We start from the raw sequence: 21,047 nt of genomic DNA, 5'->3' as shown, positions 1-21,047 counted from the left end.
TAATTACTATTTTAAATTTTATTTTATTTTATTTTGGAGATGGACTCTCGCTCTGTTGCCTAGGCTGGAGTGCAGTGGAGCGATCTCAGCTCACTGCAACCTCCACCTCCCGGGTTCAAGCAATTCTTCTGCCTCAGCCTCCTGAGTAGCTGGGATTACAGGTGCGCACCACCACGCCTGGCTAATTTTGTATTTTAGTAGAGGTGGGGTTTCACCATGTTGGTCAGGCTGGTCTCGAACTCCTGACCGCATGATCTGCCTGCCTCAGACTCTCAAAGTGCTAGGATTACAGGCGTGAGCCACTGCGCCTGGCCTTAATTATTATTTTTTAAAATAATTTCAGGCCTGGCACAGTGGCTCACGCCTGTAATCCCAGAACTTTGAGAGGCCGAGGCAGGCAGATCACCCGAGGTCAGGAGTTTGAGACCAGCCTGGCCAACATGGTGAAACCCTGTCTCTACTAAAAATACAAAAATTAGCCGGGTGTGGTGGCTCACGCCTGTAATCCCAGCTACTCCAGAGGTTGAGGCAGGAGAATTGCTCGAACCTGGAAGGCGGAAGTTGCAGTGAACCGAGAATGCGCCATTGCACTCCAGCCTTGGCAACAAGAGTGAAACTCCGTCTGGAAAACAAAACAAACAAAAGAATTTCAGTTAGTTTATCTTGAGACATAGCTTACCTTAAAATTATATTAAAACAAACTTTAATTTTGAGCCATAAATTGATGGATTATTTTATCACAAGTAGTTCTTTATTTCTACTCACATTATTTTATTTTATTTTCACTTTATTTTATTTTTTACTCTTTTTTTTTTACTTTTAGGTTCAGAGGTACATGTGAAGGCTTGTTATATAGGTACACTTGTGTCATGGGGGTTTGTTGTACAGATTATTTCATCACCCAGGTATTAAGCCTAGTACCCAATAGTTATTTTTTCTGCTTCTCTCTCCTCCCACCGTCCACCCTCAAGTAGACCCTAGTGTCTGTTGTTCCCTTCTTTGTGCTCATGAGTTATTTAGCTTCCACTTATAAGTGAGAACATGCGGGATTTGGTTTTCTGTTCCTGCATTAGTATGCTAAGGATAATAACCTCCAGCTGCATCCATGTTCCTGCAAAAGACATGATCTTGTTTTTTTTCATGACTACATAGTATTCAATGGTGTATAGGTACCACATTTTCTGTTGCCCAGACTAGAGTGTAATGGCGTGATCTCGGCTCACTGCAACCTCCGCCTCCCAGGTTCAAACAATTCTCTGCTTCAGCCTCCTAAGTAGCCAGGATTACAGGTGCCCACCACCAGGCCTGGCTATTTTTTTTTGTATTTTTAGTAGAGACAGGGTTTCACCATCTTGGACAGGCTGGTCTTGAACTCCTGATCTTGTGATCCACCTGCCTCGGCTTCCCAAAGTGCTAGAATTATAGGCCTGAGCCACCATGCCCAGCCCCCTTCATCATTTCTAATTGTGTTTATTTGGATCTTCTCTCTTCTTTTAAAATTATTTAAAACAGAAAAGTTCAAAGGCATGCTAGATTTTTCTGGGACTCCAGCTGGTTATACATTATGGCTCATTTTTGTGCACATTTTAAACTGATTGGCAAATTATGGCAAGAAAATTCTGAGTTCAAATGGTTCACCTGCAACTATAGAGTTAAGTAGAGTCTTTTAAATTTCTCTATTTCTCTCTTTTCTGTCTCCTTTGGGGTTTTGGGTTTTTGTTTGTTTATGTGTTTGTGTGTTTGTTTTGAGATGGCGTCTTTCTCTGGTGCCCAGGCTGGAGTGCAGTGTCACAGTCTCAGCTCACTACAACCTTGACCTCCTGGGCTCAAGCGATCTTCCTACCTCAGCCTCCTGAGTAGCTGGGACTACAGGCATGTGCCACCATGTCTGGCTAATTTTTGCTTTTTTTCTGTAGCGGTTTCACCCTGTTGCCCGGGCTGGCCTCAAATTCCTGAGCTCAAGCAGTCTACCTGCCTTAGGCTCCCAAAGTGCTAGGATTACAGGCATAAGCCACTGTGCCTGGCTGTTTTCCTGGCTACTTTGAATCTGCTGTTATTAAGTTACTGCTAGTGAGATAAAGCTCACTAATTCAAGGATACCTGGAAATTTTGTTTTTCTTATACAGTTCAGCCAGTTCTAGCTAAAATGTAAACATTGGAAACTCATTTGAAGCTGAAGGAAAAAAGGGTAAGAGAGTTTTAAAATAAACTGCCAGAGAGAATAAATAAAATACAAAAAAAGATAAAATAAATAATAAATACAAAATATGAAAAAAAAAAACTGCCATGAAAATGACTTTTCCCAAAATTTGGCCTACAGCCTCATTGAATTACCAATTAGGCAAACAAAGTTTAACCACGTGAACGGGTTCCAATTTTGTCAGAAATAATTTGGATCTAGCCATCTTTTGTAAACTGGTTAGTTTGTCTTTCTATCTCATGGCTAGATTACCAAGGTAAAAGCTTTAGGATCTTTATACGTGTGTGTATATGTATGTTTAGGCGTGTTTGTATCTTGTACATGTATTATAAATTGTGTCTACATGGTACCAAAATGGATTATAAATAAAAGAGCACTGATAAATTAAGTAAATAAGTCCAAGTGTTTTTCAAGTTCATATGACTTAAGTAAATCTTTAATAAATAAGCTGGTTTTAAAATTATTGGTAAGATAAAAATGTCTTCAGAATTGTCAACATACACTTTTATCTGAGTTTATTGACCAAACAGTTTTGTATTTGTCTCTGCTAGATATATTAAGATGTCAGGGTTTGACGCAAAGATTATAAGAGTATAAACCAAGTCAAAATGAGAATAATCTTTGTGTGTGTGTGTGTGTGTGTGTGTGTGTGTGTGTGTGTGTGTTTTGATACATAAGACTGTTTTAGGATTGGTGGTTCAATGAAAACACCTGAATCTTCTGAGTTATTAGCAACTTGCTCATGTGTTTCACTTTAAGATTTTTACTTAGGTGAATACTTGATGTTCACAGACTTTAAAAATGGTTAATAGGAAAATAACTTTAAATAATGAGTAGCTTTGGCTAGGTGCGGTGGCTCACGCCTGTAATCCCAGCACTTTGGGAGGCTGAGGCGGGCGGATCACGAGATCAGGAAATCGAGACCATCCTGGCTAACACAGTGAAACCCTGTCTCTACTAAAAACACAGAAAATTGGCTGGGCGTGGTGGCAGACGCCTGTAGTCCCGGCTACTCGGGAGGCTGAGGTAGGAGAATGGCGTGAACCCGGGAGGCAGAGCTTGCAGTGAGCCAAGATTGCGCCACTGCACTCCAGCCTGGGCGACAGAACGAGACTCCGTCTCAAAAAAAAAAAAAATAATAATAATAATAATGACTAGCTTTTGTGATAGCTCAGTTTTAGAAATAAAATAATCTAGATAAACTGTTAAAAATGAAAAAATTGTTACATGTAAATGTAACAAGTGCTTGTAGGTGAACTTTTTATGTAATTTAAAGTCTCAAAATTATTTTAAATTAAATAACAAATGCGCATTGGATGTCTGGTTCACTACCAACTAAGAAATTTTTGTGGTATAGGGCAACATGTTTCTAAAAATTGTGGCATGGTTTCATCTATAAAATGCTATTATCTGATAAACAGTTCAGGATTTCTTGCTTCCTAGATTTTCATTAAAATTTAAGGTTACTAAAAATAAAATTCTAGTTAATACATAATTTTGTAAGTTATGTTCTAATGGAGAAAAAATTCTATATAATTTAGAGCTTATTTAAAAGTTATTTATGAAGGAAGGTAGAAAGGAACAAGTAAGAGAGGAAAGTATAAGAAAAGTTATGAATTAACAAAAATTTTGTTTTTGGCTGCACATGGTGGCTCACACCTGTAATCTCAGCACTTTGGGAGACCAAGTCGGGCAGATCATTGAGGCCAGAAGTTCAAGACAAGCCTGGCCAAAATGGTGAAACCCTGTCTCTACTGAAAATACAAAAATTAGCCATGTGTGGTGGTGCTGTACTCCCAGCTACTCAGGAAGATGAGGCACGAGAATCACTTGAACCTGGGATGTGGAGGTTTCAGTGAGCCGAGACTGTGTCACTGCACTCCAGCCTGGGTGACAGAGTAAGACTCTATCTCAAAAAAAAAAAAATTTTTTTTTGGTAGAAAAAATTATAAAGAGAAAAGGATTGTATATAAAAAAGGATTCTGTATGGCACATGTTTGTCTTAAAGTAATATGATTATTTACAAAAGAAAAAAACGTAGGACAAATCAGAGTGTCCAAGCAAGTCATGAGTGTTGTGTATAAGTTGTGATAAGGTTCGTGAAAGGGGATTTACAAGAGGAATTTTGTATGTGATTAAGTTGACTACAATTTAAAAGGAATTATTCATAATAGTCCTTCTAATATTGGTCCTCTATATTAAAACTAGATTTTCTTATGGTATTAATTTGATCTTAGTGAATTTTTTTTTTTTTGAGATGGAGTTTTGCTCTTGTTGCCCAGGCTGGAGTGCAGTGGCGCAATCTTGGCTCACTGTAACCTCTGCCTCCAAGGTTCAAGCGATTCTCCTGCCTCAGCCTCCTGAGTAGCTGGGATTACAAGCACCTGTCACCAAGCCCAGCTAATTTTTTGTATTTTTAGTAGAGATGGCGTTTCACTGTGTTGGCCAGGCTGGTCTCGAACTCCTGACCTCAGGTGATGCACCCGCCTCAGCCTCCCAAACTGCTGGGATTACAAGCATGAGCCACCAGGCCTGGCCGATCTTAGTGAAATTATAAGACATTTTGATTTTTAATTCTGAAACTTATTTCTTTTGAAAACTTCTCAGATTCTTATCTTAGAAGTTCAGCTTTTGTTGTGTCTCACTGCTTTCAGCTTATTCTCCTCTTGAGAAGGCCTGAAATGAGAAATCTCTCCTTCTGCTTTTTCATCAGCTTCTATAACTTTTTTCCTCTGGTTCTAACTGTTGTTGTGGCCTAATGCTGAAAAGTGGTAACTTGAAAGTCTAAAAAAACAATGCTTTCCTCCAGTATAACTTGATTCTGTACTCTTGACTTTTCTTGATATGTCTAAATTTTTAAATGTAATTAGGAAACTTCTCATGCAATTACTAAGAGTCATGTATTCCTTTGCTATGCTATACTGATAACTTTGAAAATACTCTTCCTGTGTCTGATTAAGTTCAGGTACTTTATTCTTCAGGTTTGATTTCTAGGTTATCTAAATGGGCTTCTCATGAGGAGAAGCAATCACACTGCAGATGGTTTTTCTTTGCCTTTTTGGCAAATGGCTTAAGAAACAAGAGTTTGCATTTTATTACGATAATTCCTGGCCTGGCAGGATGCCTGTAATCCCAGCAGCACTTCGGGAGGTCAGTGTGGGCAGATCACTTGAGGTCAGGAGTTCGAGACCAGCCTGGACAACATGGCAAAATCCCATCTCTACTAATAATATAAAAACTAGCCAGGTGTGGTAACACGTACCTGTAGTCTCAGCTACTCAGGAGGCTGAGGCAAGAGAATCCTTTGAACCTGGGAGGTGGAGGTTGCAGTGAGCTGGGATAGTGCCACTGCCCTCCAGCCTGAGCGACAGAGCAAGACTCTGCCTCAAAAAAATAAAAATTAAATTAAAAAGATAATTCCTATATTGTCTGTGTTAATGTTTTGCTTCCTTAGGAAACTTGAGCTTTAAAAGAGATAAGGCCAATCACAGTGGTTCATGCCTGTAATTCCAACACTTTGGGAGGCCAAGGCAGGCTGATCGCTTGAGCTCAGGAGGTTGAGACTAGCTTGAGCAACATAGTGAAACCCTGTCTCTACAAAAAAATATTAAAAAAGAGCTGAGTGTGGTGGTGCATGCGTGTGGTCCCAGCTACTCAGGGGAGGCTGAGGTGGGAGGATTGCTTGAGACTGGGGGCAGAATTTGCAGTGAGCCGAGATTGTGCCACTGTGTACCAGCGTGGGCAAGAGTGAGACCCTATCTCAAAACAATAAAAATAAATAAAAGGGTTAAAATTTGTACCTTCATGTCACTTTCTGTATTGCTCTTATTTTGACTGTCACTCTTGGTTAAATGAATAACTATTCTGTTTTTATCAAATATTTTGAGGATTTTTACCTCTTTGACAAATGTCCTCAAAATCAAATAAACATTGCTAATTCTTTCAACATGTAAAGCTTTTAGATAAGTCAATTTTGTAACCTTGCCTTTTGGTTTTTGGTTTTTGGCTTTTATGTTACTTAAAAGGGTGTTAAGGGTTAAGTGTCTACTCACCTCCGTTCCCACCTGGCTTAGAATGATTAATTGGCTATAAGTTTTTTACTCTAAGTCCCTTGGCCATAGGGATCCCACCAAGGGACATGATGGACCTGGGACAGGTAGCCGCACCATCCTGGCAACAATATGGGACAAAATAAAAGTTTAGCCATTGATGCTACCTCTGGCATATCTTGATCAAAAAACAGAAATTTAAACTAAAAAATAAAGTCCTAAGCACCCCACCAATCAAATGGATCCCCTTGACCAAGTGAACCCCAAGAAAAAAACTTAAAAAAAAACATAGTTCCCAGCCATGAGAGGACAGGAGGTCAGACACACCTCATTATACCCCTTTCCTTTTATGGTTTAGACACATCAACTGACCAGAGTTAACATTAAAACATAACAAACTCTTTGTGGCAATAAGATACCAAAGTATAAATAAGATCTAAGGCCATGCCAGGCAAGAGTTAAGTCTCCACTCCAAGGAAAACATGGGTCATATGTTACATATATGTTTGTTCAATATGTATGTGTCAGGACCACCTTCACAAATATTTATAGTTCCTTCTGTAACCTGCTAAATATGTATATTTAGCCAACTTGTCATCATATCCCCACAGGAGCCCTGGCTACAATTGACGGTGAGGAACAGGTATATTAACTTATGGATATGGGGGCCACATATTCTATAGCTAATACCTATCTATGCCCTGATTGACAGAAGACAATGATGGTTATGAAAATGTCAGGGAAAACTTTGATTTGCTTCTTCCTTTAACCTTTAGATTGTCATCTTGGAGACCAAGATCAATGGGAAAAACTGAAAAAAAATGAACCAAACTCGAAATAAATAATTTAGCAATTGCCAAATATGAGTTAAGACTCTAGGCACTATACTGAATTCTATTCATGAGTTTTCTTCTAGCAGGATCACTTATCCCACAAACGTGGCCCTACATCCTTCTCAACTAGGAGATCAGGTCCTCCTAAAAACCTGAAAGGAACAAGGACCTGAACGTCAGCTTGCTACCAGGTTAAATGGTTTCGTTTCACAGTTGGCCCACATCAACCCTGTTCAACAGGGAGTAGCCAGATGAGAGACAACATCCCATTGTCCCTAATTCCACAAGATTGTGGAATGAACCTTTGACAGTGGGGAACTGTAACAGTGAAATAGCAAAGAACTAACATAACTAACTCAATTTTTGTTTAAGTGGCCTTTCCCCATTCCAGCTAATTTTAGAGCACTGAAATAATATGCAAAACAGTAATCATGTAATTTTACAACTAAGTCTGGGATTAAAGGGTAAGTATCAAAACAACTAACTATGTTTTGTTAAAGATTTACAGGAGCGCATTGTGAACTGACCAAGGACAAAGAAGTTTCCAACCTCCTCTGACCCTCGCTGGTGCCCAGATATCTGCAGTCCTCGGTCACCTTTTGATCCCAACCTCCTCCTCTTCGCTTTATTCCCCTCCCATAAAAACTCTCCAGCCAACCTGAAAATTTAAGATGGTGCTTTAGCACACTAGTTCACCATCTTGTCAGTTTTGCTGGTTTTCTGAATGAACGTGGTTTCCTCCCATCAACCCTTGTCTCTTGTGTCTGGCTTTTCAGCAGCAAGCAGTTGAACCTGGGTTCAGTTACAGTTATGCCAAAAGTAGAATAGAAAAGGAAATGGAAAATAGTGGATCAGCCCAGGAAGTACAATATTCAGCCAATATGAATCACAGAAAAAGCAGAGAAAACAAAGGTAAGGAGACTAGCAAAAAACTACACAAGAATATTTCCTGGAATTAGAAGGCACAGATCTCTAGAGTAAAGGGAGGCATTGGGTGCTATGAACAATAAATGAAAACTTATGCCAAGCCTCAGAATCATAATCTTTTTTTTTTGAGTCAGGGTCTCACTCCGTCATCCAGGCTTGAATGTAATGGTGCAATCTTGGCTCACTGCAACCTCCACCTCCCAGGCTCAGGTGACCCTTCTGCCTCAGCCTTCCGAGTAGCTGGGACCACAGGCAGGCACCATCACGCCTGGCTAATTTTTTTTGTATTTTTGGTAGAGATGTTGTTTCACTGTGTTGCCCGGGCTGATCTTGAACTTCGAGCTCAAGAGATCCGCCTGCCTTGGCCTCCCAAAGTGCTGGGATTACAGGCATGAGCCATCGCACCCAGCTTTCTTTTTCTTTCCTTTCCTTTTTTTTTTTTTTTTTTTTTTTTGAGACATTGTCTTTCTCTCTTGCTCATTCTGGAGTGTAGTGACCCAATCACGATTCACTGCAGCCTCAACCTCCCAGGCTCAAGTGATCCTCCCACCTCAGCCTCCAGAGTAGTATGGAGTTTGTACCACCGAGCTAATTTTTAAAATTTTTTTTTGTAGATACAGGTCTCACTATGTTGCCTAGGCTCGTCTCAAACTCATGGACTCAAGCCTACCTAAAGTGTTGGAATTAGAAGCATGAGGCACCATGCCTGGACATAATCATGAATTTGAGATCACCAGGGATGAAAATATTTGAAAGGTTCCAGTGGGATAAAGGGCCATGTGCAAAGTCATGAAATCAGAATATTGTTAGAATTCTTTTGCAATCAAATGCTAGAAGACATTAGAGGAATATCTACAAAATGCCAAAGGAAATAATTATTAACCTAGAACACGATATACAGCCATATTATAAATCAAATGTGGGGTAAAGAAGACATTCAGGGATATTCTAGAACTGTGAGTTTGATCAGATCTTCTTCAGCTCCTTTCCATATGGGTGAATCTGCCTTGGTCAGCTAAGAAGTAGGACCAGTTTCCCAAGCTGCTCTCAGTTTATTGTCTCTGATATGAGCACTTTAATCAGTTTATGGCTATTTAATGCTAGGAATTGTAGAGAAATGAACAGGTAAAATTAGTAAATAGTGAGATGTCACAAAGTTTTCAAGAAACATTAAGATATTAGCATTAGGTGTTATATGATATTTATATCACTTTACAGTTGAAAGACTTTTTATTTATTTATTTATTTTTTGAGACAAGATCTTGCTTTGTCACCCAGGCTGGAGTGCGGTGGCTCAATCTCGGCTCACTGCAACCTCTGCCTCTCAGGTTCAAGTGATTCTCCTACCTCAGCCTCCCAAGTAACTGGGATCACAGGCTTAAGCCACCATGCCCGGCTAATTTTTGTATTTTTAGTAGAGATGGAATTTCGCCATGTTGGCCAGGTTGGTCTCCAACTCCTGACCTCAGGTGATTCAACCACCTCAGCCTCCCAAAGTGCTGGGATTACAGGCATGAGCCACCACGCCTGGCCTGAAAGACTTTTTAAATATGCTTATATGAAAGAAAAGATCATATGGAAGGCAAATGAAGGCCTAGAAACAGGCACATGATAGGGCCTTTGGTGGACAGAACCTACAGTGATTCTCAGGGCTTGCTCACTTCTGGTATTTACTCCTGTGTAGAATCTTCTTCTGATGAGTTAATAAAACCCGTGACTTGTTTCTAACTAATAGAAGGTGATGAGATGTCACTCTTGAAGACGTCATATTATATAAGGCTTCATTTTGCAGTAGGCATATTCTAGAGGTCTCTTTGCCAGCTTGACAGAGTGAGGGCCATGCGGAGGAAGCTGATGTGGCAAGGAACTACAGGTAGCTTCTAGGAACTGCAGGTGGCTTTTGGAGCTATGGTTGCCTTATTGTCTCCGGCCTATTTCAGTCTTACAGATGCATCAGCATGAGTTCTGCTAATAACTCAAGAGAGCTTTCACAGTTTAGGTTTCTATAGCAAAGCCTCCAGATGAAAACACCTTGACTCCAACCCTGGCCGACACCTTGATTCCGACCCTGTCAAAGCTTAAGTAGAGGACTCTGCTAAGCTGTGCCTGGACTCTGACTGATAGAAACTGTGAGATGTGTGTTGTTTGAAGCTGCTAATTTGTGGTATTTTATTATGAAGCAATAGAAAACTAGTATAGTGTTCAATACATGCTAACTCGCATTGCCTAGAAAGACAAATACCATATGATCTTACTTATATGTGGAATCTAAAAGAGTCATACTCCTAGAGCCTGTAAACCCAGAGACTCCAGAGGCTGAGGTGGCCAGATCACGTGAGCCCAGGAGTTTGAGGCTGCAGTGAGCTTCGGTGAGCAATGACTGTGGCACTGCACTCCAGCCTGGGCAACAGAGTGAGACCCTGTCTCTAAAAAAGAATTCAAAAGTCTTTTTTGTTCCATTGTCTGGATGTGCCACAGTTTATTTATCCATTCACCTACTTAAGAACATCTTGGTTGCTTCCAAGTTTTGGCAATTATGAACAAAACTGCTTACAAACACCTGTGTGCAGGTTTTTGTGTGGGCATGAGTTTCCAACTCTATTGGGTAAATAGGAGCATGATTGCTGGATGATATGGTAAGAGTATGTTTAATTTTGTAAGAAACTACCACTGTCTTCCAAAGTGGCTATACCATTTTGCATTCTCACCAGCAATGAACAAGAGTTCCTGTTGTTCCACATCCTCCCCAACAGGATGTTTTGTGGTGTTAGTGTTTTAGATTTGGGGCATACTAATAGGTGCGTAGTGACATCTCACTGTTGCTTTCATTTGTAATCCCCTAATAACCTATGATGTCAAACATCATTTCATATGCTTTCTTGCCATCTGCATCTCTTCTTTGGTGAAGTGTCTTAGTCTTTTGCCCATTTTTAAATTGGCTCATTTGTTTTCTTGTTGTCGAGTTGTAAGAGGTCTTTGTTTACTTTTGGACACATTACATTTTATCATACATGTCTTTTGCAAATATCACAAATGAGAAGACTGGGAGAAGTCTTCTCATTCTCTTGATAAAAGTAATTTTAAGTAGTGTAAATATTAACATTTATGTCTAACTCATTTAGATCCAAAAAAATTTAAGGTGGTCTAAATGTTTAACATTAAGTAATACTGAATAATAATCAGTGTTCACTTATATGTATGATACTTTGTATTACCTCTTTTAAGCTGGAAGTCTTGCTGTATTACTCTTATCATTTAGTATAACATTACTACTGATTTTTTTCGATTACGTATAGATATAGCTCAAAATAATTTTAGTATTAAGGAGTAATATATTTGCCTCAAACAATATATTAAATATTAAAATTTTGTTAAAGAAAATACCACGTTCACAACTGCAACTAAATTGTCTAAATAGAATGCTAGCCCCATTGGGTGAAAGATATACATCGACATCATGCCATAAATATTGTTTTGAAAACACGCAATGTGTTGTTCAGATTTAATTAATGTATTTCATTGTATGCCATTATATGAGGAAGAATGCTTAAATGAAACAAGCAATAAATATTCACTTGGTATAAAGTTTATTTAAAATAAAACATAATAAAGTTTTAGGAAAATATGAATTTAAAAAATTGGTTGCTTTTCAGATCATGAAAATACTGATACATGTGTATTGAAATACCTTAAACTGTTGAGGTGTTAGAGAAACATTTTTCAAAAAACAAAAAAAGTTGGAGGAGACATACAATATAAAAGAATGAAGGTACTGATATATGTCACACTTGTTTTAAAATGACCACACAGGCAGAACCTACACAAGAATTAAATTCTTTAAAAATACAGAAATGCTAGAGATTCCCCTAATAGTGTTAATGGCATACATAACATTCCAAATCAAATAACTAACAAAAATTTAATTCACATTCAGTTAAAACAAAAACAATATGAGTAATGTGAAATTGAGTTTTTGTTAAGCACTGACAAACCTTTTAGCATTAAAAAGTCTCCTGTACGTCTAGGAAGAGTATACACATATGAATTATCTGAGAAGTAGAAAACTATGGATTAGAATTTTAGAGGCAAACTTGAAACCTAAGACATGGAAGAACTGTTGCTCTGCAATTTTTAATTGGTCTAAGAGTTTTCTCTATTCGCTCAGAGGGCGTTAAAAGATGCAAAACTTGGGGCCAGGCATGGTGGCTCACGCCTGTAATCCCAGCCCTTTGGGAGGCCAAGGCGGGCGGATCAACTGAGGTCAGGAGTTTGAGACCAGCCTGGCCAACATGGCAAAACCCTGTCTCCACTGAAAATACAACAATTTGCAAGGTGTGGTGGCAGGTGCCTGTAATCCCACCTACTCAGGAGCCTGAGGCAGGAGAATCGCTTGAACCTGGGAGGCGGAGGTTGCAGTGAGCCATGATCACCCCACTGCACTCCAGCCTGGGGGACAGAGCGAGACTTCTGGAAAAAAAAAAAAAGATGCAAAACTTTGACACAGCAGGCCGGTGTGGTGGCTCATGTCTGTAATCCCAGCACTTTGAGAGGCCGAGGTGGGTGGATTGCTTGAGCTCAGGAGTTGGAGACCAGCATGGGCAACATGGTGAAACCCTGTCTCTACAAAAAATACAAAAATTAGCCAGGTGTATTGAGGCGCACTGGTAGTCCCAGCTACTCAGGGGGCTGAGGTGGGAGGATCGCGGGAGCCCCGAGGTTCAGGTTGCAGTGAGTTGTGATTGTACCACTGCACTCCAGCCTGGGTGGCACGGCAAGACCTTGTCGCAAAAACTTAAAATAAAATATTTTGACATAGCCAAAGTTTGCGCTCTCTTTAACTTTTTTTCATTATCAAAAGAGAATATTCTATATAGGATTGTCTGTCCTACCGAAAATATAACCTCGTAAATGTGTATTTGTCTTTTTCAATCCAGTTCTCCTTTTATATCCACATTTTACTCATTTCTTAATTGTAATAAAGTGGAAAACTGATCTAATTACATATAAAACCTTGTGTCAAAATAGATTTAATGATTAACACTAATCAATTGCCGGGAGACAGAACACAAACAAAACAGATAAACCAAACAAAACAACAAATCTACCACCAAACTTACAACAGAAATAGCAAATGGTAAAAGCAACAGAAATATATGTGACTGATACAATGTTGAGATACTTTCCTTCAATCATTACAAGCATTTGTCAATAACAATTCTATCATATTTTCCTTTTTATATTTAAAGTATCATGATCTCCACATTGGATGCTTTATAAATATCACAATCTTAATGATGAATTCTAGACTCATTCAAGTTAGAGCAACTGCTTTACACAAAATGATAGCAGTAGACAAATCTAGGCAGCTGCTTGGGTGGGTGGCATTGTCACAGGTTCTGAAGCTAGCTTGCAGTTAGAATTTTGGGAGTCAATAGAAGTAAATGAATTCATGGAATATTTCAAATTATGATTCAGTAAAAGATACATACATATCTTATAATTCTATTCATCATAAATGTGTTTCATATGTATATGAGAATACATCTAAATTTATGTAACATGTACACATATAAATGTACGTATATATGAGAAATGCTTGTAAATTTCTGTCCCAAACTTAGAATTACGTACAAGATCCCTGAATTTCATAATTTGAGGCAGTGTAATTTTATATGCATGACATGGGACTAGAAAAGTGTGCTCACTCATTCTAAACCCAGTTGTCACCAACCTGCTAGATTTTGGGCAAGCTATTCTTCCATGCCTTAGTGTGATTATGGCAAAGTAGAATTTGCCTGTAGCCCTTTAAAGAGGATTAAAATAAGTGCAAAGTGCGAAGTCACATGAGCAAAAGTGCTTATGTAAAGCCAAGACACAACAAATAGCAAGATTTTTATACACAACCTGGGTAACTTTTCAAAGCAAGTTAGATTTCCTAATTCAATGTAAATGTTGCTAGATGATTTACTTGCAACACACAACAAAGAGACTGAGAATCTAAAAGGATAAAGTCTTTGGCAGTCTGTAATGATTAAGGATTTACTTTTATCTGCCTTAAAATGATGCATCTTAAAAGAGAGACATACACTCACACATGCACGGTAATCTGATTTATACTTTCTAAACTTTTAATTTGGTAGGCGTTATCAAACGTGGGTTTGCAGTCTCACTCTTGTAAAAATTATAAAACAAAATAAATAATGATCATTTATAAATGATCCTAAATGATAAGAAAATGTAATGCCTGGAAAAAACATAAAGCACAGAAATTTCTATTCTATTTTCCAGGAGTATGTTATTTCTTGAGCTCCTGGAAGAGGAAACAAACTCACATATGCCTACATACCCACCCAGATACATGTGTGTGCACGTGCTCCAGAAAGTTATAGCTTATATGCTGCTACATTCTTAAGGAAAAACTGGTTATACATATGGTTTAGAAGAAGAGAAAAAGAATGGGGTTTAAATGATTATGGTGTTTTCCTTTTGTGTTCAGACATATTAAGAGATGCAAAAGGTTTCTGGTAACGTTAATCAATATTGTTTTAAGAGGAGAAAAGCAAATTACTTTTTCCAGATTCTCAAACTATTATTTATGAAGTTTAACAAATTTCAAAATAATCATATGTAGTTATATAGGGAGATAATTTTGCAACAAATATGGGAGTATTTACTAATGAGTAACGGGGGCAACTTCATTAAGTTCTAGTGTCTTCTAGATTTGAGGTCTGTTTGTTTATTTGATAGCATAACAACCCTTACAACTCCTTTTCATTGCAACCCTGTATCCTCTGAAGAATTAACTTCATAGCAAATAGTATTTTTTAGAACAAGAAAACTACTGACCCCACTATCTATAATAAAACATGTCTGACAGCAAGAGTTAATTAAACCTTGCAAAATATGATGACTGCTACGCAATAATTTAACATATAAAACCAAGTGATTATATTAAGGTCACAGATTTATACTGAAATGTCAAATTCTGTGAAGTATTTCTAACCCCCCGCCAAAAAAATCCTAAGAAAGAGTCCAATATATTTTGGATAATTTTTTTTTTTTTTGAGACAGAGTCTCGCTCTGTTGCCCAGGCTGGAGTGCAATGGTGCAATCTCGCCTCACTGCAACCTCCACCTCCCGAGTTCAAGCGATTCTCCCCCCTCAGTCTCCCCAGTAGCTGGGATTACAGACACCTACCATCATGTCTGGCTAATTTTTTTTGTATTTTTGTAGAGATGAGGTTTCACCATGTTGGCCAGGCTGGTCTCAAACTCCTGACCTCAGGTGATCCACCCACCTCTGCCTCCCAAATTGCTGGGATTACAGGCATGAGCCACTGCACCCAGCCTGACTTTGGATAATCTTAATGGTTGGACATTCTTGCTTTTTTAATATTCAACACAAGAAATCTACAACCTTTATCTGTACAAAGGATCCAAAGAGTTCACTAATTCTACCTATGCTCTTTATAACAAAGATTTTTTTTGAACTATTAAAAAAATTACAAAAAAGTGTTTTCTTCTTAACTGCAAGGATATAAAGTCAAAAATCTCTTATCAAGCTGATAATGGTCAAATTCAGATCCAAGATGCAGACAGAACTTCTGTGGTATAGTACATGGACTTATTCTTCCTTTATTCCTTGCAGTTTGTAATAAAAAGTTGGATAGTCGTGTCTTTTTTGGTTTCGGGAGAACAAACCATTCAAACAACATGAATTTCTCCTTCTCTTTCTTCTTCTTCTTTATTTTTTTTTTTTTATTTTTGAGATGGAGTCTTGCTCTGTCGCCCAGGCTGGAGTGCAGTGGCGTGATCTCAGCTCACTGCAACCTCTGCCTCCCAGGTTCGAGCAATTCTCCTGCCTCAGCTTCCCAAGTAGCTGGGACTACAGGCATGCCCCACCATGCCTAGCTAATTTTTGAATTTTTAGTAGAGAACGGTTTTCACCATGTTGACCAGGCTGGTCTTGAACTCCTGGCCTCCCAAAGTACTGGGATTACAGGCATGAGCTACCGCGCCCGGCCTATCAAATAACACAAATTTCTTACACCAAGATGGCAAGGTAGTCAGTGAGATGGGAGAGACATAGATTTTTTAAATACCCTAAATCCTTTTGTGTACCCAGGATATGGAGGTGGTGGTGAAACACTGTGTTTTCTGGTCAGTGCCACTGCCTGTTCATAAGAAGGTAATCCTGCGTCCTCCACAGAAGGCGGCAATGGAGACAAGGCAGCCTCCTCATGTCTTCTGAAAATGATGGAGGGAGTGTGCCTCCCCCTTTCATAAACGGCTGAAGAGCTAAGCAGAGAGACAACATTTAGGTCTAGGAAAGACAGCATTTTTAGGTTGAGATGATGATATTTAAAATCCAACTGACTATTTTAATAAATATTAAACACAATGTATTAACACAGCAGTTTTATTTTACCCCCAGACTCTGAAAGTCTTGGTACAGTGGAAAGACAAAGAGCTTTGAAGTCAGACATGGGTTTGAAATCTGATCCTGTCATTTCCTAGCTATGTGACCAAAGGCAAGTTACCAACCTCAATTTTCTCCTCTCTCAAATGGGGCTAATAACAGCTGTCTCCACAGAGTTGGTTTGTGTGGATTGAGCAAGATGCATGGAAAGCTTCTAGCAGTGTCTGGTGCACTAGAATAAGGACTCAAAACAAGTGAATTTCCTTTTCTCTTACTCCTGGATTAAAACTTTTTGAAAGTAGGATGTGAAACCAAAACCAAATTCAGGCTTTGTTGAAAGGTGGCGCAGTTCCAGACCAAGGAAATAGATGTCACAGAGGTAATCACAACAGGTTGATGCCTGTCCCTCTCCTCCGTTCCCTCCTGCAGTCCTGCTGCCTGGCCAATCCTTCCTAAGCAGTACTTTCTTCATGTCATTCTTCTCAGAAGCCAAACCTGCAGCGTACTTCCAGCTGAGTCAAGTTCTAAGTCCCGTGCCTTCTCTTCAAAGCCTCTTTTATTGCAGCCGCACCTTATTTTTTACAGCTCTCTGCCCTACCAAGGCAGCTTCTTTACACTCCCCTATATGGGCGGTAAGTTCTCAGCCCTTCTCTGTGCTTTCACTGGTATCATTTCCTTTCTCGAAATATTTTTCTCCCCTCTACTCTAATCTAAGCCTAACACTTAAAAAAAAAATATGGCTTAGTTCAAGTCTCACCATTTTCACTAAACCTTGTCAGCCAATGAAATGCAACATGGGTCTGGGGTCTTAAACCTATGGCTTTCCTTTCTCACTTGTGAAGTACAAATTATGATTTAGACATTAATAAATCGATCTATTTAGGCTGTTTATAAAGTATCTACACATACATTAACCTCCTATAGTTATGGCTAATGAAATAATTAAGATGCATAGGGGACGGATAAGCCATTCTCCATGATGTGCTTATTTCACATTGCAGGCCTGTATCAAAACATCTCATGTACCCCATAAATACATATACCTACTATGTACTCCAGAAAAAAGGAAGAAGGGAAAAAATGCATAGATAACCCCTAACTTCTAGTCAATATTTACAATATTCTTCCCATCAAGAAACAGTTTAGCAGGCCCAAAATACTGCCCACTTTTCCAAATTAAATCAGTCAATACGTCTCTTAGAGCACCATTTCTCCTTTTGAGGTAATAATGAGATCTGATTTGGAGGGAAAGAGAGAGAAAAATTGCAGAGAAAGAAGAAAAGCAAAAGGTCTGTGTAAATCCAGGAACTGGATAATCGGCCCTTCAATAGTTGAGAGGTGACTGAGAGGATCACAAGTTTACTTAGAGGGCTCAACACAATTCCTCCTCTGTCAGAAGTCTGGAATGTATTCATGGTAGGCAGTCACTTGCCACATTCATTAGCTCATGACGAAAAGTTCTATTTGTTGGCTTACAGGATAAAGGAGGAGACAGATATTTCATTTGAATAAATAAATTTTTCCATGTTGACTTTCAAAATATAATATATGGAAACAATGTGATAATTACATCAGTCATTAAATAGCTACACAGTGTTTTCTTACACGTCACAATCTCACATGACTGAAATCAGAAAGTATGCACTAATATCATCTCCAACTGGCAACATCCTATGATGCCTGTTTTCCTCCAAAAAATATAGGAACTAAGAAATGAAAAGGTCTTGTTTTTAATTTCTTGGCTTATTATTATTATTATTTTTGCGATTGAATTTCATTCCTGTTGCCCAGGCTGGAGTGCAATGGCATGATCTCAGCTCACTGCAACCTCCACCTCTCGGGTTCAAGTGATTCTCCTGCCTCAGCCTCCTGAATAGATGGGATTACAGGTGCTCGCCACCACACCTGGCTAATTTTTGTTTTTTGTTTTTTGGTTTTTTTTTCTGATAGAGACAGGTTTTCACCATGTTGGCCAGGCTGGTTTTGAACTCCTGACCTCAGGTGATCCACCCGTTTCGGCCTCGTTCAAAACTCATGTTGAAACTTAATCCTCTATGCAACAGTATTAGGAGGTGGGGCCTTTTGGGAGGCTTTTAGGTCATGAGGGTCCTGCCCTCATAAATGGATTAATGCTGCTGTAAGAAAGGGTTGCAGGAGTAGTGCCCTCTCTTTCTTCTGCTCTTCTGCCATGTGAGGAACAATGTTCCTCCCCTCTAGAGGATACGGTGTTCAAGGCACCATCTTGGAAACAGAGACTGGGTCCTTATAAGACATACAACCTACTGGTTTGTTGATCTTAGACTTCCCAGCCTCCAGAACTATGAGAGATAAATTTCTGTTCCTTATAAATTACCCAGTCTCAAGTATTCTGCTATAGCAGCACAAATAGACTAAGATATCCCTATCCTCCCAGCCCAAGGTAATCTCGAATCTACTTTTTGTCTCTATGAATTTGCCTATCCTAGATATTGCCTATCCTAGGCATTACATATAAGTGGAATCATACAATAGTTGTTCTTTTGTGTCTGGCTTCTTTCACTTGGTATCATGTTTTCAAGGTTCATCCATATTGTAGCACACATCAGAACTTCATTCTTTTTTATGGCTGAATATTCCATTGCATGGATACACCACATTTTGATGGACACTTGGGCTATTTCCATCAACCCTTTTGTATATTTGAATACTACTACTATGGACATTGGTGTACAAGTATCTGTTTGAGTTCCTGTTTTCAATGCTTTTCAATACAAATCTAGAAGTGAAATTGCTAGGTCATATAGTAATTCTACATTTAACTTTCTGAGGAACTGTCAAACTGATTTCCACAGTGGCTATACCGTTTTACATTCCTACTGGCAATGTGTATATGAGGTCTGAATTTCTCCATATCCTCGCCAATACTTGTTATTTTAAAAATTATTATGCCAACTATTCTGGAGTAGCTGGAATTACAGGTGCATGCCACTGCAGCTGACTCTCACTGTGGTTTTGATTTAATTTTCCTTTCCTTAATGTCCAACAATGTTGAGTACCTTTCAAGTGCTTGTTGGCTATTCATATATTTTTAGAGAAATGTCCATTCAAGTCCTTCATTAAAAAAATGTGGGTTATTAGTCTCTTTGTTGTTTTATCCTTTCTTGAGCTATCTTTAAAATATAAGCTATTTTGGCCAGGTGCAGTGGCTCACACCTGTAATCCCAGCACTTTGGGAAGCCAAGGCAGGTGGATAACCTGAGGTTAGGAGTTCGAGAGTGGCCTGAACCAACATGGTAAAACCCTGTCTCTACTAAAAATATAAAATCAGCCAGGCATGGTGGTGCATGCCTGTAATCACAGCTACTTGGGAGGCTGAGGCAGGAGAATTGCTTGAACCCAGGAGACGGAGGTTGCAGTGAGCGATTGCACCATTGCACTCCAGCATGAGCAACAAGAGTGAAACTCTGTCTCAAAAAAATAAATAAAATATGAACCATTTTGTCCTGTCAAATCCAAATTTTTCTTTCTACCAGCTTCCATATATATTTCTTCAGCACAGAAGCTTAGGTTCAAGTCATATTCTTCCAACACTCCCAAATTCTTTATTTATTTATTTATTTATTTTGAGACAGAGTCTCACTCTGTCGCCAGGCTGGAGTGCAGTGGTGCGATCTTGGCTCACTGTAACCTCTGCATCCCAAGTTCAAGCGATTCTCCTGCCTCAGCCTCCCAAGTAGCTGGGACTATAGGCGTGTGCCACCACGCCCAGCTAATTTTTGTATTTTAGTAGAGATGGGGTTTCACTGTGTTGGCCAGGATGGTCTCAATCTCTTGACCTTGTGATCCGCCCACCTCAGCCTCCCAAAGTGCTGGGATTACAGGTGTGAGCCACCGTGTGCGGCCCCAAGTTCTTTCTAATCAGGCATCAAGTTCTTCAGCTTCTTTTTCCTTGAAGAGGGTCCAAACTCATGATCTCACATCTGACTTACCACACTAACATCCTTGTTGGTTTTCCTCTGTCTTCCAGTTTCTCCCAGCTCTAGTACACATTACTTAAGAAAACCAGAGTATAAGAACCATGGGGGCAGGCACTATGCTTGATTTACTCACCACTGTGTTCCTAGAACCTAGCATATTACCACATTTTCAAAAACCTTCCCCAAAGGCTATTTTTCCTTTTAATCCTCTGCTTAAGTGGTCCACCTTATGTCTGGCAACTCAAATGTAAATTCATGGCTGCCATTCCAATGATCCAACAATTTCCCCAGTCACTCACTACTCTTTATCACAGCTCTTAAATCTCTGGTCAAGGGCTTGGCCCCATGGCTCATGCCTGTAATCCTAGCATTTTGAGAGGCAGAGGCAGGAACATTGCCTGAGGCCAGGAGTTCCAGATCAGCCTGGGCAACATAGTGAGATCCTGTTTCTATAATTATTATTATTATTATCATTATTATTTTTATTATGAAGACAGGGTCTCTCTCCCAGTGTCCAGGCTGGAGTGTAATGGCATGATCACGACTCACAGTAGCTTCCACTTCCTGGGCTCAGGTGCTCCTCCCACCTAAGCCCGCCTAGTAGTTGGGTATAAAGGCACGCACTACCACACCTGGCTAATTTTTTTTTTTTTTTTTTTTTTTT

At 39.3% G+C, this 21,047-nt stretch overlaps 1 protein-coding gene across 1 annotated transcript in view; it reads left to right on the top strand.

Annotated features, from left to right (window-relative positions):
• The window catches only part of LOC108513805 (translation initiation factor IF-2-like), a 37,973-nt gene extending 22,875 nt beyond the window's left edge, over positions 1-15,098 (top strand). Inside the window, exons 4-5 of the mRNA XM_017849671.1 lie at positions 7,859-7,994; positions 14,298-15,098. Of these exons, the coding sequence (XP_017705160.1) occupies positions 7,859-7,994; positions 14,298-14,398 (237 nt within the window). The 3' untranslated portion in view covers positions 14,399-15,098. The remainder of the gene's footprint in view (positions 1-7,858; positions 7,995-14,297) is intronic.
• The last annotated feature ends 5,949 nt before the right edge of the window (positions 15,099-21,047 follow it).

This window comes from Rhinopithecus bieti, unplaced genomic scaffold (genome assembly GCF_001698545.2).
Source record: "Rhinopithecus bieti isolate Rb0 unplaced genomic scaffold, ASM169854v2 scaffold_32083, whole genome shotgun sequence".
Lineage (NCBI taxonomy): Eukaryota > Metazoa > Chordata > Mammalia > Primates > Cercopithecidae > Rhinopithecus > Rhinopithecus bieti.
This window is presented reverse-complemented; position numbering and strand designations above follow the sequence as displayed.